This window comes from Haliotis rufescens, unplaced genomic scaffold (assembly GCF_023055435.1).
Source record: "Haliotis rufescens isolate VD_foot unplaced genomic scaffold, xgHalRufe1.0.p SCAF_1, whole genome shotgun sequence".
Taxonomy (NCBI): Eukaryota; Metazoa; Mollusca; class Gastropoda; order Lepetellida; family Haliotidae; genus Haliotis; species Haliotis rufescens.
Window position 1 is genome coordinate 43,415,025 of NW_025963779.1, and position 15,636 is coordinate 43,430,660.

At 36.0% G+C, this 15,636-nt stretch overlaps 2 protein-coding genes and 1 long non-coding RNA gene across 4 annotated transcripts; all 3 read left to right on the top strand.

Moving 5' to 3' along the window:
- Positions 1 to 284: 284 nt before the first annotated feature.
- LOC124128575 lies at positions 285 to 1,766 on the top strand. The gene is made up of 2 exons (XR_007221455.1): positions 285 to 352; positions 680 to 1,766. It is a non-coding gene; the product is annotated as an uncharacterized LOC124128575 (long non-coding RNA).
- Positions 1,767 to 5,128: 3,362 nt separating this feature from the next.
- On the top strand, positions 5,129 to 6,636 carry LOC125371781. The gene is made up of 3 exons (XM_048380520.1): positions 5,129 to 5,503; positions 5,743 to 5,903; positions 6,231 to 6,636. Exons 1-3 carry the CDS (start codon positions 5,246 to 5,248, stop codon positions 6,634 to 6,636), a joined length of 825 nt encoding a protein of 274 aa, XP_048236477.1. The 5' UTR covers positions 5,129 to 5,245.
- A 4,057-nt stretch (positions 6,637 to 10,693) lies between these two features.
- LOC124124469 lies at positions 10,694 to 12,882 on the top strand. Of its 2 annotated transcripts, none has more exons than XM_046487648.1 (3): positions 10,694 to 11,068; positions 11,308 to 11,468; positions 11,796 to 12,882. In XM_046487648.1, exons 1-3 carry the CDS (start codon positions 10,811 to 10,813, stop codon positions 12,199 to 12,201), a joined length of 825 nt encoding a protein of 274 aa, XP_046343604.1. In that variant the 5' UTR covers positions 10,694 to 10,810; the 3' UTR covers positions 12,202 to 12,882. The 2 variants fall into 2 exon arrangements, with proteins under 2 accessions (XP_046343604.1, XP_048252545.1); XM_048396588.1 differs by having other exon boundaries at positions 11,308 to 11,461.
- The last annotated feature ends 2,754 nt before the right edge of the window (positions 12,883 to 15,636 follow it).

Sequence of the window (15,636 nt, forward strand, 5' to 3'; positions counted from 1 at the left end):
TTTTATCTTTTGTGAATGTTATGTGATTGTGAAAAAGTGCTATGATTAAAACTTGAAATGAAAAAAAACAAACAAAAACGTTTCAAGTTGTGTTGATCTTAAAATTCTATGTATCCTCTCTTTCATCTTATTTGTTTGAATAAATAGAAAAAAATGTCTCAGTGTCTGTTGATAATTTGTTGCAGGTGTCTGATGCTGACTTTGCTGATACCCCTAAGCCAAATGAAAGCCCATTCAAGCAGGCCTGTGACCCTGAATCTCCCAAAGTGACTATGCAGATACATGTACATGGAGGGACTCCTCAGTCTGATGAAATTGAACATCATTCCACAACATTCAGTCAAGGTGCCAGGTACAGCGGGAACATAAGTTTTTTTCTTTTTTGAATTTGTTGATTATTATGAGAAGTTATGTTTAACAAGACAAAATATAAAAATCATGGTGTAGTCTCTCTTACTTACAGAACAATAAAATATAAAGAGCATAAAATATATATATAGAGCATAAAATATAATAGAGCATTGACCAATAAACTTAATAATACACTTCTTATATTAGCTTTTGTATTAACAGATTTATGTTAATTTATTTTTTATTAATTTTAATTCCTTTTACCTCAAAATATCGGAAAAAAAACTATTTATTTAATGTGATGAAAAGCTATTTATTATTTTGACAGATCCTATGACGTTGCATCAATTATGCTGCATGACTACTGTGAGGCTGTGTGTGAAGACGATATCAGTTGCATAAGATATGGATCATCGCAAACAGAAATGGTGGAAGTTAGAAGCATGTCTACTCAAACTGACGATGTAATGTTCCAGTGTTTGAATCCTGTGAAAACATCCTGTGCAATGACTCAGACTGAGACTGAAAATAAAAAAGTCTTTCGCAATCAAGCCACTCAAGTCAAGCTTCCTGATTTAACATTTTTTGATGTGACGAATGATTCAGAATTGGCAACTATTATACAGGTCTTGTGGATGCAGAAAAGTTTTCATGTTTATTTGACGAGTTTTCTGAGGTTCATGACAGGGACTATCCAACATCCAATATCGGACGCCCTAAATCTTTGTCTTTGATAGACGAGTTCTTTCTAGTGTTGATGCGTCTTAGACTTGGACTCCTAGTTGTTGATTTATCAAAGCGATTTCATATTTCCAGAAGCTGCTGTGCTGATGTCATTAATAGATGGATTGATATTTTGTACAACAATTTATCCTTCCTAGTTGTCTGGCCATCAATGGATACTATTAATACAACTATGCCTCAAGGTTTTAAAGACCTGTATCCAAATACAAGGGTTGTTATAGATTGTACAGAATTATTTACAGAAAAACCTTACTCTATTGGTAAACAGTCACAAATGTACAGACATTATAAAAGTCACACAACATTTAAAGCGCTTGTTGGTGTCACTCCAAATGGTGTTGTTAGCTTTGTCTCTGACTTGTGGTCAGGAGCTATAAGTGACCGGCAAATAACAGTAGAATCAGGACTTTTAGATTTGTGTGATGTAGGTGATGCAATCATGGCGGATAAGGGATTTACAATCTCAGACTTGACAACACCAAAAGGTATACTCCTAATAATTCCACCAAAGAAACATAAGAGAAAACAGCTGACTGCTGTAGAAATTGAACAAACTAGGAGAATAGCAAACTTGAGAATCCATGTTGAAAGGCACATGGAACGTGTCAAGAATTTCAGAATTTTGCAGGGTATAATTCCAATTACAATTTCAAAATCTGTAAACAAAATCTGTAAAATCTGTAATGCTTTGACTACTCTGCTTCCCCCTCTTTATCCTCATGACCAAGAAATTGATGACAATTACTTCTTTGATAAAAGTTCCTTGCTTGCTCTGTAATTAGTAGGATTAGCATAATCTTATTGCAGCTCCAGATGTGAATGGTCACATGATATTTTCTGCTATATTTAAACTTAATAATCATGGTATCATGATAACAATTTTGTATTGAAAACATTGAGCCAAATAAGTCTATGTTTGTCCAATATGACTATTGACATGACCACCTACTGGTTGTCTATTTTTGTTTTACTTATTGAATCAAAGCATTGATATATAAAAATCCTGACTCTTCATATAAGTAGATAAACAATTTCATGTTTTAGCTGTGACAGCAGGATCATAGTCCCATGGTTCTAATCAGGGGTCTGGAAAATTTAAAATCCCAATCGGACATTTGCATTTAGGCCTAGAACTTCTAATTTTTGTAACAATAACTAAGACGTTACAGAAAATATGTTATGATATGTTATGGCTTAATAGAATGGTTCAAGAAATTACAAGGCGAAGAAGATATCCTATGTCTAAGTGACATACTATTTGAATGGTCAGTCGCCGTGAATGCGGCGTTAAGTAACAATTCACCCACTGAATGGTAAGTATCTATGACATTCAAAGAAAGATATGATATGGTATTGAGTGAAACATTGAATTGACTGAGTGAGCATAGGGTAAAACAACTGGTAAGATGGTAGTACAACATTCAATCTAATACAGTGAAACACCTCGCTGGACAAGTCGGGTATATTTTTCAGGAATAATGGCTGACAGATAGAAACTGCGAAGCCTTGTGACCATCTGATGCCACTTGTTCTCGTCAAATGTAATCCTTTCAATAGATATCCCTTTGAGAGTCCACACCACAAAATCACACCAAGTTCTTTTGGTCAAGGCCATCTGTCCTTGTACTTGAAAGTAGTATGCATGGTTTTCTTTTAGAGTCAAATTTTTGTCCACAATATGGCAGAAGAAATTTGTATTTGATGCAGCCTCTTCTGGTGTTAGATCTCTGAAAACAGATGGACATTTAATCTCTACTAAGCCATGTTGATTACTACATGTACTACAATCTGTGCATGACACAAGTCCCATCAGGGCTAGTTGCAAGGTAAGGGTAGTCTGTATTCACAATAAGTCCACACTGAGACACTTTCAACTGTGGATGAAGACCTGCCATTTTGTTGATATACTGCCGCCTTGCTGCAGATTCATGTGAAAGTCCCCATCTGGTATGTCTGTTACCAAATTTGCCCCGATATCCCATTAGGTCACATACAAGTCTATCTGGAGCTGTAGATGTCTGTCGGATAAATACTTTGCCAAACTGTGAACTTGTTATCCTTTCCAATTTGGCTTCCTTCCAAAACTTTGTTTTATGTTGTCCACTTGTCATTCTCTCTATTGACCTCGCATCCTTTTCTGACACTTTCATGGAATCAAAATAATTTTGAAAGGTAGTTTGACAGGTTGGCGATTTAATATCAACATAGTCAGGAATACAACGATCAATGCATGGTATTTTTGGAAGTTCTGGCATAGGTTCAGGAGCTTGAGTAACAGTAGTTGTATTAACAACATATCCACATTTACTTTTTGTTTCATGACCAATTAACTTCTTATTAAATCTTGTGAGATTTATTGTTGTCTGCGGCATGTTGCTGTAGGGACACATTGATCTTTTGTTGATTGTTCCATTCTGTATTCCAACAGTACCTTGTGTAGTCCCAGTACCTTTTTGTTGACTCTTCCTGCCACTTGACATCAGGTTCAAGTCATCCGATTTCATTGGATCCAACTTCCTTTTTCTGGGAATTTTCCACTTGCACTCAACTGATGTGCATGAAAGCAAACCATCCTTTTTCTTCTGACTAATGTCTGCAAGGGCATGAAGCAGGGCTGATACATGATTACAAGCCTCCCCGGCACTGCAAAAACAAAATTAGTTATATTTATTAATATTATTTGGACTCTAGCTTTAATATTATGAAATAACAATCAAATGCATATAAAATGACACAGTCATGTTTCCTCTATTTCACCCTAAATAATTATTATCTTTAATGTAATCAGCTAAAGATGTCACATATTAATAAGCAACAATATCAATAATCTGTTTATTTATTTAAATTAACAAAAGTGAATGAGAGGTCCCTCAAAGGAAGAGATTTTAAAATGTATCAATTACTTTGCTGGTATTTGGAATTAATAATTTACATGTCTTTTGATCAAACTTAATATTTGGAACATATTTTCTTTGAAAAGGTTTTTAAACGTTTTGTTTGTAAAAAAACAGCGATCTAGATATAGATGACACGACTTTAGTTATATAAATGCAAAGTCTACATACCCAGTTGCACAAGTACAATTTGCTGAATGAACACGACCTGTTACTTTTGAGAGACTTGCCCAAACTTCGTGATCGGGGCTTTTCTTAGGATCCGCTGTTGGTAGTGATGGTATGACACGGCATCTGACAAACATATGGTCACAGTCGTGATGGATGTTGTGAAGAGCTACGCCGTGAACATGTCTATCTTGGTAAAACACCACTGCCTTCATTTGTCGTTTAGCCATCATGGGTTTCGTGTCTGAAGTCCTATGGTTGCTAAGTACCATATAATTGTAGATTTCCTTCTCTGAGAATTCCGGCAATGATTCAACAGCATCGTTCCATACAATCATTAATGTAGTTGGGTCTTGCATTCGATATTCGCTTGGTGTGCCTAAACTTGTGCTCTTACCCCAGTCACCTTTTGATTTCGTTCCCGTAGGTATTCACGCAATTCTTTAACTGTCATTTTATGGAATTCACCATCAACGTCAATATTGTTATTTGCCGCCATTTTGAAGGTTTACTCGGCGGAAGTGAACGTGAAAAGGGGACATCACTCTAATTTTCTTTGCAAAGGGAGATAACAACACTTTTCGGAAAGTCGAATATTGATCAGTCTTTTGGGCATTGTTGAATATCACAGTATATTGCTAAGTCTCTGGAGAATTGAGGAAAATCACAGTATATTGCTGAGTCGTTGGGGCATTGTGGAATATTGCTAAATCTCTGGAGCATTGTGGAATATGACAGTATATTGCTAAGTCTCTGGAGAATTGTGGAATATCACATTATTTCGCTAAGTCTCTGGGACATTGTGGAATATCAGAGTATATTGCTAAGTCTCTCGGACATTGTGGAACATCACAGTATATTGCTAAGTCTCTGGAGCATTGTGGAATATGACAGTATATTGCTAAGTCTCTGGAGCATTGTGGAATATGACAGTATATTGCTATATATCACAGTATTCGACTTTCCGAAAAGTCAAGTTCAGTGAGAGTTATCCGTCTTGAGTTGGAACTCTTCAATTGGTTGGATGAACTTCCGCCGAGTATTGTCAACTTCCGTCGAAAATAGCGCGCTGCTTCGAAGCTGTCAAAATGGGGAAGCAATACTGCTGTATTTGTAGCAATTTTAGGGGAAAGAGAGTCGGTGAAAGAATAGTATCTCTACACGTCATTCCAGTAAGCAAGTCCCTACGACAAGCGTGGATAAGGCGACTTCGGTTAGTGAGAAAAGACCTCACAGTGACCAAGCACGCGGAAATATGCTCAGAACATTTCCTGGGTGGTAACGGTCCAGGCAAAGGGCATGATGTTCCATCGATTTTTCCGAAGAAAAATTACAGTACTTGCACAGTGAGTTATGTTGATTCTTATAAGATTTATGCTATTGTTGGTGTATTTAATGTGTTTTATCTTTTGTGAATGTTATGTGATTGTGAAAAAGTGCTATGATTAAAACTTGAAATGAAAAAAAACAAACAAAAACGTTTCAAGTTGTGTTGATCTTAAAATTCTATGTATCCTCTCTTTCATCTTATTTGTTTGAATAAATAGAAAAAAATGTCTCAGTGTCTGTTGATAATTTGTTGCAGGTGTCTGATGCTGACTTTGCTGATACCCCTAAGCCAAATGAAAGCCCATTCAAGCAGGCCTGTGACCCTGAATCTCCCAAAGTGACTATGCAGATACATGGAGGGACTCCTCAGTCTGATGAAATTGAACATCATTCCACAACATTCAGTCAAGGTGCCAGGTACAGCGGGAACATAAGTTTTTTTCTTTTTTGAATTTGTTGATTATTATGAGAAGTTATGTTTAACAAGACAAAATATAAAAATCATGGTGTAGTCTCTCTTACTTACAGAACAATAAAATATAAAGAGCATAAAATATATATAGAGAGCATAAAATATAATAGAGCATTGACCAATAAACTTAATAATACACTTCTTATATTAGCTTTTGTATTAACAGATTTATGTTAATTTATTTTTTATTAATTTTAATTCCTTTTACCTCAAAATATCGGAAAAAAAACTATTTATTTAATGTGATGAAAAGCTATTTATTATTTTGACAGATCCTATGACGTTGCATCAATTATGCTGCATGACTACTGTGAGGCTGTGTGTGAAGACGATATCAGTTGCATAAGATATGGATCATCGCAAACAGAAATGGTGGAAGTTAGAAGCATGTCTACTCAAACTGACGATGTAATGTTCCAGTGTTTGAATCCTGTGAAAACATCCTGTGCAATGACTCAGACTGAGACTGAAAATAAAAAAGTCTTTCGCAATCAAGCCACTCAAGTCAAGCTTCCTGATTTAACATTTTTTGATGTGACGAATGATTCAGAATTGGCAACTATTATACAGGTCTTGTGGATGCAGAAAAGTTTTCATGTTTATTCGACGAGTTTTCTGAGGTTCATGACAGGGACTATCCAACATCCAATATCGGACGCCCTAAATCTTTGTCTTTGATAGACGAGTTCTTTCTAGTGTTGATGCGTCTTAGACTTGGACTCCTAGTTGTTGATTTATCAAAGCGATTTCATATTTCCAGAAGCTGCTGTGCTGATGTCATTAATAGATGGATTGATATTTTGTACAACAATTTATCCTTCCTAGTTGTCTGGCCATCAATGGATACTATTAATACAACTATGCCTCAAGGTTTTAAAGACCTGTATCCAAATACAAGGGTTGTTATAGATTGTACAGAATTATTTACAGAAAAACCTTACTCTATTGGTAAACAGTCACAAATGTACAGACATTATAAAAGTCACACAACATTTAAAGCGCTTGTTGGTGTCACTCCAAATGGTGTTGTTAGCTTTGTCTCTGACTTGTGGTCAGGAGCTATAAGTGACCGGCAAATAACAGTAGAATCAGGACTTTTAGATTTGTGTGATGTAGGTGATGCAATCATGGCGGATAAGGGATTTACAATCTCAGACTTGACAACACCAAAAGGTATACTCCTAATAATTCCACCAAAGAAACATAAGAGAAAACAGCTGACTGCTGTAGAAATTGAACAAACTAGGAGAATAGCAAACTTGAGAATCCATGTTGAAAGGCACATGGAACGTGTCAAGAATTTCAGAATTTTGCAGGGTATAATTCCAATTACAATTTCAAAATCTGTAAACAAAATCTGTAAAATCTGTAATGCTTTGACTACTCTGCTTCCCCCTCTTTATCCTCATGACCAAGAAATTGATGACAATTACTTCTTTGATAAAAGTTCCTTGCTTGCTCTGTAATTAGTAGGATTAGCATAATCTTATTGCAGCTCCAGATGTGAATGGTCACATGATATTTTCTGCTATATTTAAACTTAATAATCATGGTATCATGATAACAATTTTGTATTGAAAACATTGAGCCAAATAAGTCTAGACAAATAAGTCTATGTTTGTCCAATATGACTATTGACATGACCACCTACTGGTTGTCTATTTTTGTTTTACTTATTGAATCAAAGCATTGATATATAAAAATCCTGACTCTTCATATAAGTAGATAAACAATTTCATGTTTTAGCTGTGACAGCAGGATCATAGTCCCATGGTTCTAATCAGGGGTCTGGAAAATTTAAAATCCCAATCGGACATTTGCATTTAGGCCTAGAACTTCTAATTTTTGTAACAATAACTAAGACGTTACAGAAAATATGTTATGATATGTTATGGCTTAATAGAATGGTTCAAGAAATTACAAGGCGAAGAAGATATCCTATGTCTAAGTGACATACTATTTGAATGGTCAGTCGCCGTGAATGCGGCGTTAAGTAACAATTCACCCACTGAATGGTAAGTATCTATGACATTCAAAGAAAGATATGATATGGTATTGAGTGAAACATTGAATTGACTGAGTGAGCATAGGGTAAAACAACTGGTAAGATGGTAGTACAACATTCAATCTAATACAGTGAAACACCTCGCTGAACAAGTCGGGTATATTTTTCAGGAATAATGGCTGACAGATAGAAACTGCGAAGCCTTGTGACCATCTGATGCCACTTGTTCTCGTCAAATGTAATCCTTTCAATAGATATCCCTTTGAGAGTCCACACCACAAAATCACACCAAGTTCTTTTGGTCAAGGCCATCTGTCCTTGTACTTGAAAGTAGTATGCATGGTTTTCTTTTAGAGTCAAATTTTTGTCCACAATATGGCAGAAGAAATTTGTATTTGATGCAGCCTCTTCTGGTGTTAGATCTCTGAAAACAGATGGACATTTAATCTCTACTAAGCCATGTTGATTACTACATGTACTACAATCTGTGCATGACACAAGTCCCATCAGGGCTAGTTGCAAGGTAAGGGTAGTCTGTATTCACAATAAGTCCACACTGAGACACTTTCAACTGTGGATGAAGACCTGCCATTTTGTTGATATACTGCCGCCTTGCTGCAGATTCATGTGAAAGTCCCCATCTGGTATGTCTGTTACCAAATTTGCCCCGATATCCCATTAGGTCACATACAAGTCTATCTGGAGCTGTAGATGTCTGTCGGATAAATACTTTGCCAAACTGTGAACTTGTTATCCTTTCCAATTTGGCTTCCTTCCAAAACTTTGTTTTATGTTGTCCACTTGTCATTCTCTCTATTGACCTCGCATCCTTTTCTGACACTTTCATGGAATCAAAATAATTTTGAAAGGTAGTTTGACAGGTTGGCGATTTAATATCAACATAGTCAGGAATACAACGATCAATGCATGGTATTTTTGGAAGTTCTGGCATAGGTTCAGGAGCTTGAGTAACAGTAGTTGTATTAACAACATATCCACATTTACTTTTTGTTTCATGACCAATTAACTTCTTATTAAATCTTGTGAGATTTATTGTTGTCTGCGGCATGTTGCTGTAGGGACACATTGATCTTTTGTTGATTGTTCCATTCTGTATTCCAACAGTACCTTGTGTAGTCCCAGTACCTTTTTGTTGACTCTTCCTGCCACTTGACATCAGGTTCAAGTCATCCGATTTCATTGGATCCAACTTCCTTTTTCTGGGAATTTTCCACTTGCACTCAACTGATGTGCATGAAAGCAAACCATCCTTTTTCTTCTGACTAATGTCTGCAAGGGCATGAAGCAGGGCTGATACATGATTACAAGCCTCCCCGGCACTGCAAAAACAAAATTAGTTATATTTATTAATATTATTTGGACTCTAGCTTTAATATTATGAAATAACAATCAAATGCATATAAAATGACACAGTCATGTTTCCTCTATTTCACCCTAAATAATTATTATCTTTAATGTAATCAGCTAAAGATGTCACATATTAATAAGCAACAATATCAATAATCTGTTTATTTATTTAAATTAACAAAAGTGAATGAGAGGTCCCTCAAAGGAAGAGATTTTAAAATGTATCAATTACTTTGCTGGTATTTGGAATTAATAATTTACATGTCTTTTGATCAAACTTAATATTTGGAACATATTTTCTTTGAAAAGGTTTTTAAACGTTTTGTTTGTAAAAAAACAGCGATCTAGATATAGATGACACGACTTTAGTTATATAAATGCAAAGTCTACATACCCAGTTGCACAAGTACAATTTGCTGAATGAACACGACCTGTTACTTTTGAGAGACTTGCCCAAACTTCGTGATCGGGGCTTTTCTTAGGATCCGCTGTTGGTAGTGATGGTATGACACGGCATCTGACAAACATATGGTCACAGTCGTGATGGATGTTGTGAAGAGCTACGCCGTGAACATGTCTATCTTGGTAAAACACCACTGCCTTCATTTGTCGTTTAGCCATCATGGGTTTCGTGTCTGAAGTCCTATGGTTGCTAAGTACCATATAATTGTAGATTTCCTTCTCTGAGAATTCCGGCAATGATTCAACAGCATCGTTCCATACAATCATTAATGTAGTTGGGTCTTGCATTCGATATTCGCTTGGTGTGCCTAAACTTGTGCTCTTACCCCAGTCACCTTTTGATTTCGTTCCCGTAGGTATTCACGCAATTCTTTAACTGTCATTTTATGGAATTCACCATCAACGTCAATATTGTTATTTGCCGCCATTTTGAAGGTTTACTCGGCGGAAGTGAACGTGAAAAGGGGACATCACTCTAATTTTCTTTGCAAAGGGAGATAACAACACTTTTCGGAAAGTCGAATATTGATCAGTCTTTTGGGCATTGTTGAATATCACAGTATATTGCTAAGTCTCTGGAGAATTGAGGAAAATCACAGTATATTGCTGAGTCGTTGGGGCATTGTGGAATATTGCTAAATCTCTGGAGCATTGTGGAATATGACAGTATATTGCTAAGTCTCTGGAGAATTGTGGAATATCACATTATTTCGCTAAGTCTCTGGGACATTGTGGAATATCAGAGTATATTGCTAAGTCTCTCGGACATTGTGGAACATCACAGTATATTGCTAAGTCTCTGGAGCATTGTGGAATATGACAGTATATTGCTAAGTCTCTGGAGCATTGTGGAATATGACAGTATATTGCTATATATCACAGTATTCGACTTTCCGAAAAGTCAAGTTCAGTGAGAGTTATCCGTCTTGAGTTGGAACTCTTCAATTGGTTGGATGAACTTCCGCCGAGTATTGTCAACTTCCGTCGAAAATAGCGCGCTGCTTCGAAGCTGTCAAAATGGGGAAGCAATACTGCTGTATTTGTAGCAATTTTAGGGGAAAGAGAGTCGGTGAAAGAATAGTATCTCTACACGTCATTCCAGTAAGCAAGTCCCTACGACAAGCGTGGATAAGGCGACTTCGGTTAGTGAGAAAAGACCTCACAGTGACCAAGCACGCGGAAATATGCTCAGAACATTTCCTGGGTGGTAACGGTCCAGGCAAAGGGCATGATGTTCCATCGATTTTTCCGAAGAAAAATTACAGTACTTGCACAGTGAGTTATGTTGATTCTTATAAGATTTATGCTATTGTTGGTGTATTTAATGTGTTTTATCTTTTGTGAATGTTATGTGATTGTGAAAAAGTGCTATGATTAAAACTTGAAATGAAAAAAAACAAACAAAAACGTTTCAAGTTGTGTTGATCTTAAAATTCTATGTATCCTCTCTTTCATCTTATTTGTTTGAATAAATAGAAAAAAATGTCTCAGTGTCTGTTGATAATTTGTTGCAGGTGTCTGATGCTGACTTTGCTGATACCCCTAAGCCAAATGAAAGCCCATTCAAGCAGGCCTGTGACCCTGAATCTCCCAAAGTGACTATGCAGATACATGGAGGGACTCCTCAGTCTGATGAAATTGAACATCATTCCACAACATTCAGTCAAGGTGCCAGGTACAGCGGGAACATAAGTTTTTTTCTTTTTTGAATTTGTTGATTATTATGAGAAGTTATGTTTAACAAGACAAAATATAAAAATCATGGTGTAGTCTCTCTTACTTACAGAACAATAAAATATAAAGAGCATAAAATATATATAGAGAGCATAAAATATAATAGAGCATTGACCAATAAACTTAATAATACACTTCTTATATTAGCTTTTGTATTAACAGATTTATGTTAATTTATTTTTTATTAATTTTAATTCCTTTTACCTCAAAATATCGGAAAAAAAACTATTTATTTAATGTGATGAAAAGCTATTTATTATTTTGACAGATCCTATGACGTTGCATCAATTATGCTGCATGACTACTGTGAGGCTGTGTGTGAAGACGATATCAGTTGCATAAGATATGGATCATCGCAAACAGAAATGGTGGAAGTTAGAAGCATGTCTACTCAAACTGACGATGTAATGTTCCAGTGTTTGAATCCTGTGAAAACATCCTGTGCAATGACTCAGACTGAGACTGAAAATAAAAAAGTCTTTCGCAATCAAGCCACTCAAGTCAAGCTTCCTGATTTAACATTTTTTGATGTGACGAATGATTCAGAATTGGCAACTATTATACAGGTCTTGTGGATGCAGAAAAGTTTTCATGTTTATTTGACGAGTTTTCTGAGGTTCATGACAGGGACTATCCAACATCCAATATCGGACGCCCTAAATCTTTGTCTTTGATAGACGAGTTCTTTCTAGTGTTGATGCGTCTTAGACTTGGACTCCTAGTTGTTGATTTATCAAAGCGATTTCATATTTCCAGAAGCTGCTGTGCTGATGTCATTAATAGATGGATTGATATTTTGTACAACAATTTATCCTTCCTAGTTGTCTGGCCATCAATGGATACTATTAATACAACTATGCCTCAAGGTTTTAAAGACCTGTATCCAAATACAAGGGTTGTTATAGATTGTACAGAATTATTTACAGAAAAACCTTACTCTATTGGTAAACAGTCACAAATGTACAGACATTATAAAAGTCACACAACATTTAAAGCGCTTGTTGGTGTCACTCCAAATGGTGTTGTTAGCTTTGTCTCTGACTTGTGGTCAGGAGCTATAAGTGACCGGCAAATAACAGTAGAATCAGGACTTTTAGATTTGTGTGATGTAGGTGATGCAATCATGGCGGATAAGGGATTTACAATCTCAGACTTGACAACACCAAAAGGTATACTCCTAATAATTCCACCAAAGAAACATAAGAGAAAACAGCTGACTGCTGTAGAAATTGAACAAACTAGGAGAATAGCAAACTTGAGAATCCATGTTGAAAGGCACATGGAACGTGTCAAGAATTTCAGAATTTTGCAGGGTATAATTCCAATTACAATTTCAAAATCTGTAAACAAAATCTGTAAAATCTGTAATGCTTTGACTACTCTGCTTCCCCCTCTTTATCCTCATGACCAAGAAATTGATGACAATTACTTCTTTGATAAAAGTTCCTTGCTTGCTCTGTAATTAGTAGGATTAGCATAATCTTATTGCAGCTCCAGATGTGAATGGTCACATGATATTTTCTGCTATATTTAAACTTAATAATCATGGTATCATGATAACAATTTTGTATTGAAAACATTGAGCCAAATAAGTCTAGACAAATAAGTCTATGTTTGTCCAATATGACTATTGACATGACCACCTACTGGTTGTCTATTTTTGTTTTACTTATTGAATCAAAGCATTGATATATAAAAATCCTGACTCTTCATATAAGTAGATAAACAATTTCATGTTTTAGCTGTGACAGCAGGATCATAGTCCCATGGTTCTAATCAGGGGTCTGGAAAATTTAAAATCCCAATCGGACATTTGCATTTAGGCCTAGAACTTCTAATTTTTGTAACAATAACTAAGACGTTACAGAAAATATGTTATGATATGTTATGGCTTAATAGAATGGTTCAAGAAATTACAAGGCGAAGAAGATATCCTATGTCTAAGTGACATACTATTTGAATGGTCAGTCGCCGTGAATGCGGCGTTAAGTAACAATTCACCCACTGAATGGTAAGTATCTATGACATTCAAAGAAAGATATGATATGGTATTGAGTGAAACATTGAATTGACTGAGTGAGCATAGGGTAAAACAACTGGTAAGATGGTAGTACAACATTCAATCTAATACAGTGAAACACCTCGCTGGACAAGTCGGGTATATTTTTCAGGAATAATGGCTGACAGATAGAAACTGCGAAGCCTTGTGACCATCTGATGCCACTTGTTCTCGTCAAATGTAATCCTTTCAATAGATATCCCTTTGAGAGTCCACACCACAAAATCACACCAAGTTCTTTTGGTCAAGGCCATCTGTCCTTGTACTTGAAAGTAGTATGCATGGTTTTCTTTTAGAGTCAAATTTTTGTCCACAATATGGCAGAAGAAATTTGTATTTGATGCAGCCTCTTCTGGTGTTAGATCTCTGAAAACAGATGGACATTTAATCTCTACTAAGCCATGTTGATTACTACATGTACTACAATCTGTGCATGACACAAGTCCCATCAGGGCTAGTTGCAAGGTAAGGGTAGTCTGTATTCACAATAAGTCCACACTGAGACACTTTCAACTGTGGATGAAGACCTGCCATTTTGTTGATATACTGCCGCCTTGCTGCAGATTCATGTGAAAGTCCCCATCTGGTATGTCTGTTACCAAATTTGCCCCGATATCCCATTAGGTCACATACAAGTCTATCTGGAGCTGTAGATGTCTGTCGGATAAATACTTTGCCAAACTGTGAACTTGTTATCCTTTCCAATTTGGCTTCCTTCCAAAACTTTGTTTTATGTTGTCCACTTGTCATTCTCTCTATTGACCTCGCATCCTTTTCTGACACTTTCATGGAATCAAAATAATTTTGAAAGGTAGTTTGACAGGTTGGCGATTTAATATCAACATAGTCAGGAATACAACGATCAATGCATGGTATTTTTGGAAGTTCTGGCATAGGTTCAGGAGCTTGAGTAACAGTAGTTGTATTAACAACATATCCACATTTACTTTTTGTTTCATGACCAATTAACTTCTTATTAAATCTTGTGAGATTTATTGTTGTCTGCGGCATGTTGCTGTAGGGACACATTGATCTTTTGTTGATTGTTCCATTCTGTATTCCAACAGTACCTTGTGTAGTCCCAGTACCTTTTTGTTGACTCTTCCTGCCACTTGACATCAGGTTCAAGTCATCCGATTTCATTGGATCCAACTTCCTTTTTCTGGGAATTTTCCACTTGCACTCAACTGATGTGCATGAAAGCAAACCATCCTTTTTCTTCTGACTAATGTCTGCAAGGGCATGAAGCAGGGCTGATACATGATTACAAGCCTCCCCGGCACTGCAAAAACAAAATTAGTTATATTTATTAATATTATTTGGACTCTAGCTTTAATATTATGAAATAACAATCAAATGCATATAAAATGACACAGTCATGTTTCCTCTATTTCACCCTAAATAATTATTATCTTTAATGTAATCAGCTAAAGATGTCACATATTAATAAGCAACAATATCAATAATCTGTTTATTTATTTAAATTAACAAAAGTGAATGAGAGGTCCCTCAAAGGAAGAGATTTTAAAATGTATCAATTACTTTGCTGGTATTTGGAATTAATAATTTACATGTCTTTTGATCAAACTTAATATTTGGAACATATTTTCTTTGAAAAGGTTTTTAAACGTTTTGTTTGTAAAAAAACAGCGATCTAGATATAGATGACACGACTTTAGTTATATAAATGCAAAGTCTACATACCCAGTTGCACAAGTACAATTTGCTGAATGAACACGACCTGTTACTTTTGAGAGACTTGCCCAAACTTCGTGATCGGGGCTTTTCTTAGGATCCGCTGTTGGTAGTGATGGTATGACACGGCATCTGACAAACATATGGTCACAGTCGTGATGGATGTTGTGAAGAGCTACGCCGTGAACATGTCTATCTTGGTAAAACACCACTGCCTTCATTTGTCGTTTAGCCATCATGGGTTTCGTGTCTGAAGTCCTATGGTTGCTAAGTACCATATAATTGTAGATTTCCTTCTCTGAGAATTCCGGCAATGATTCAACAGCATCGTTCCATACAATCATTAATGTAGTTG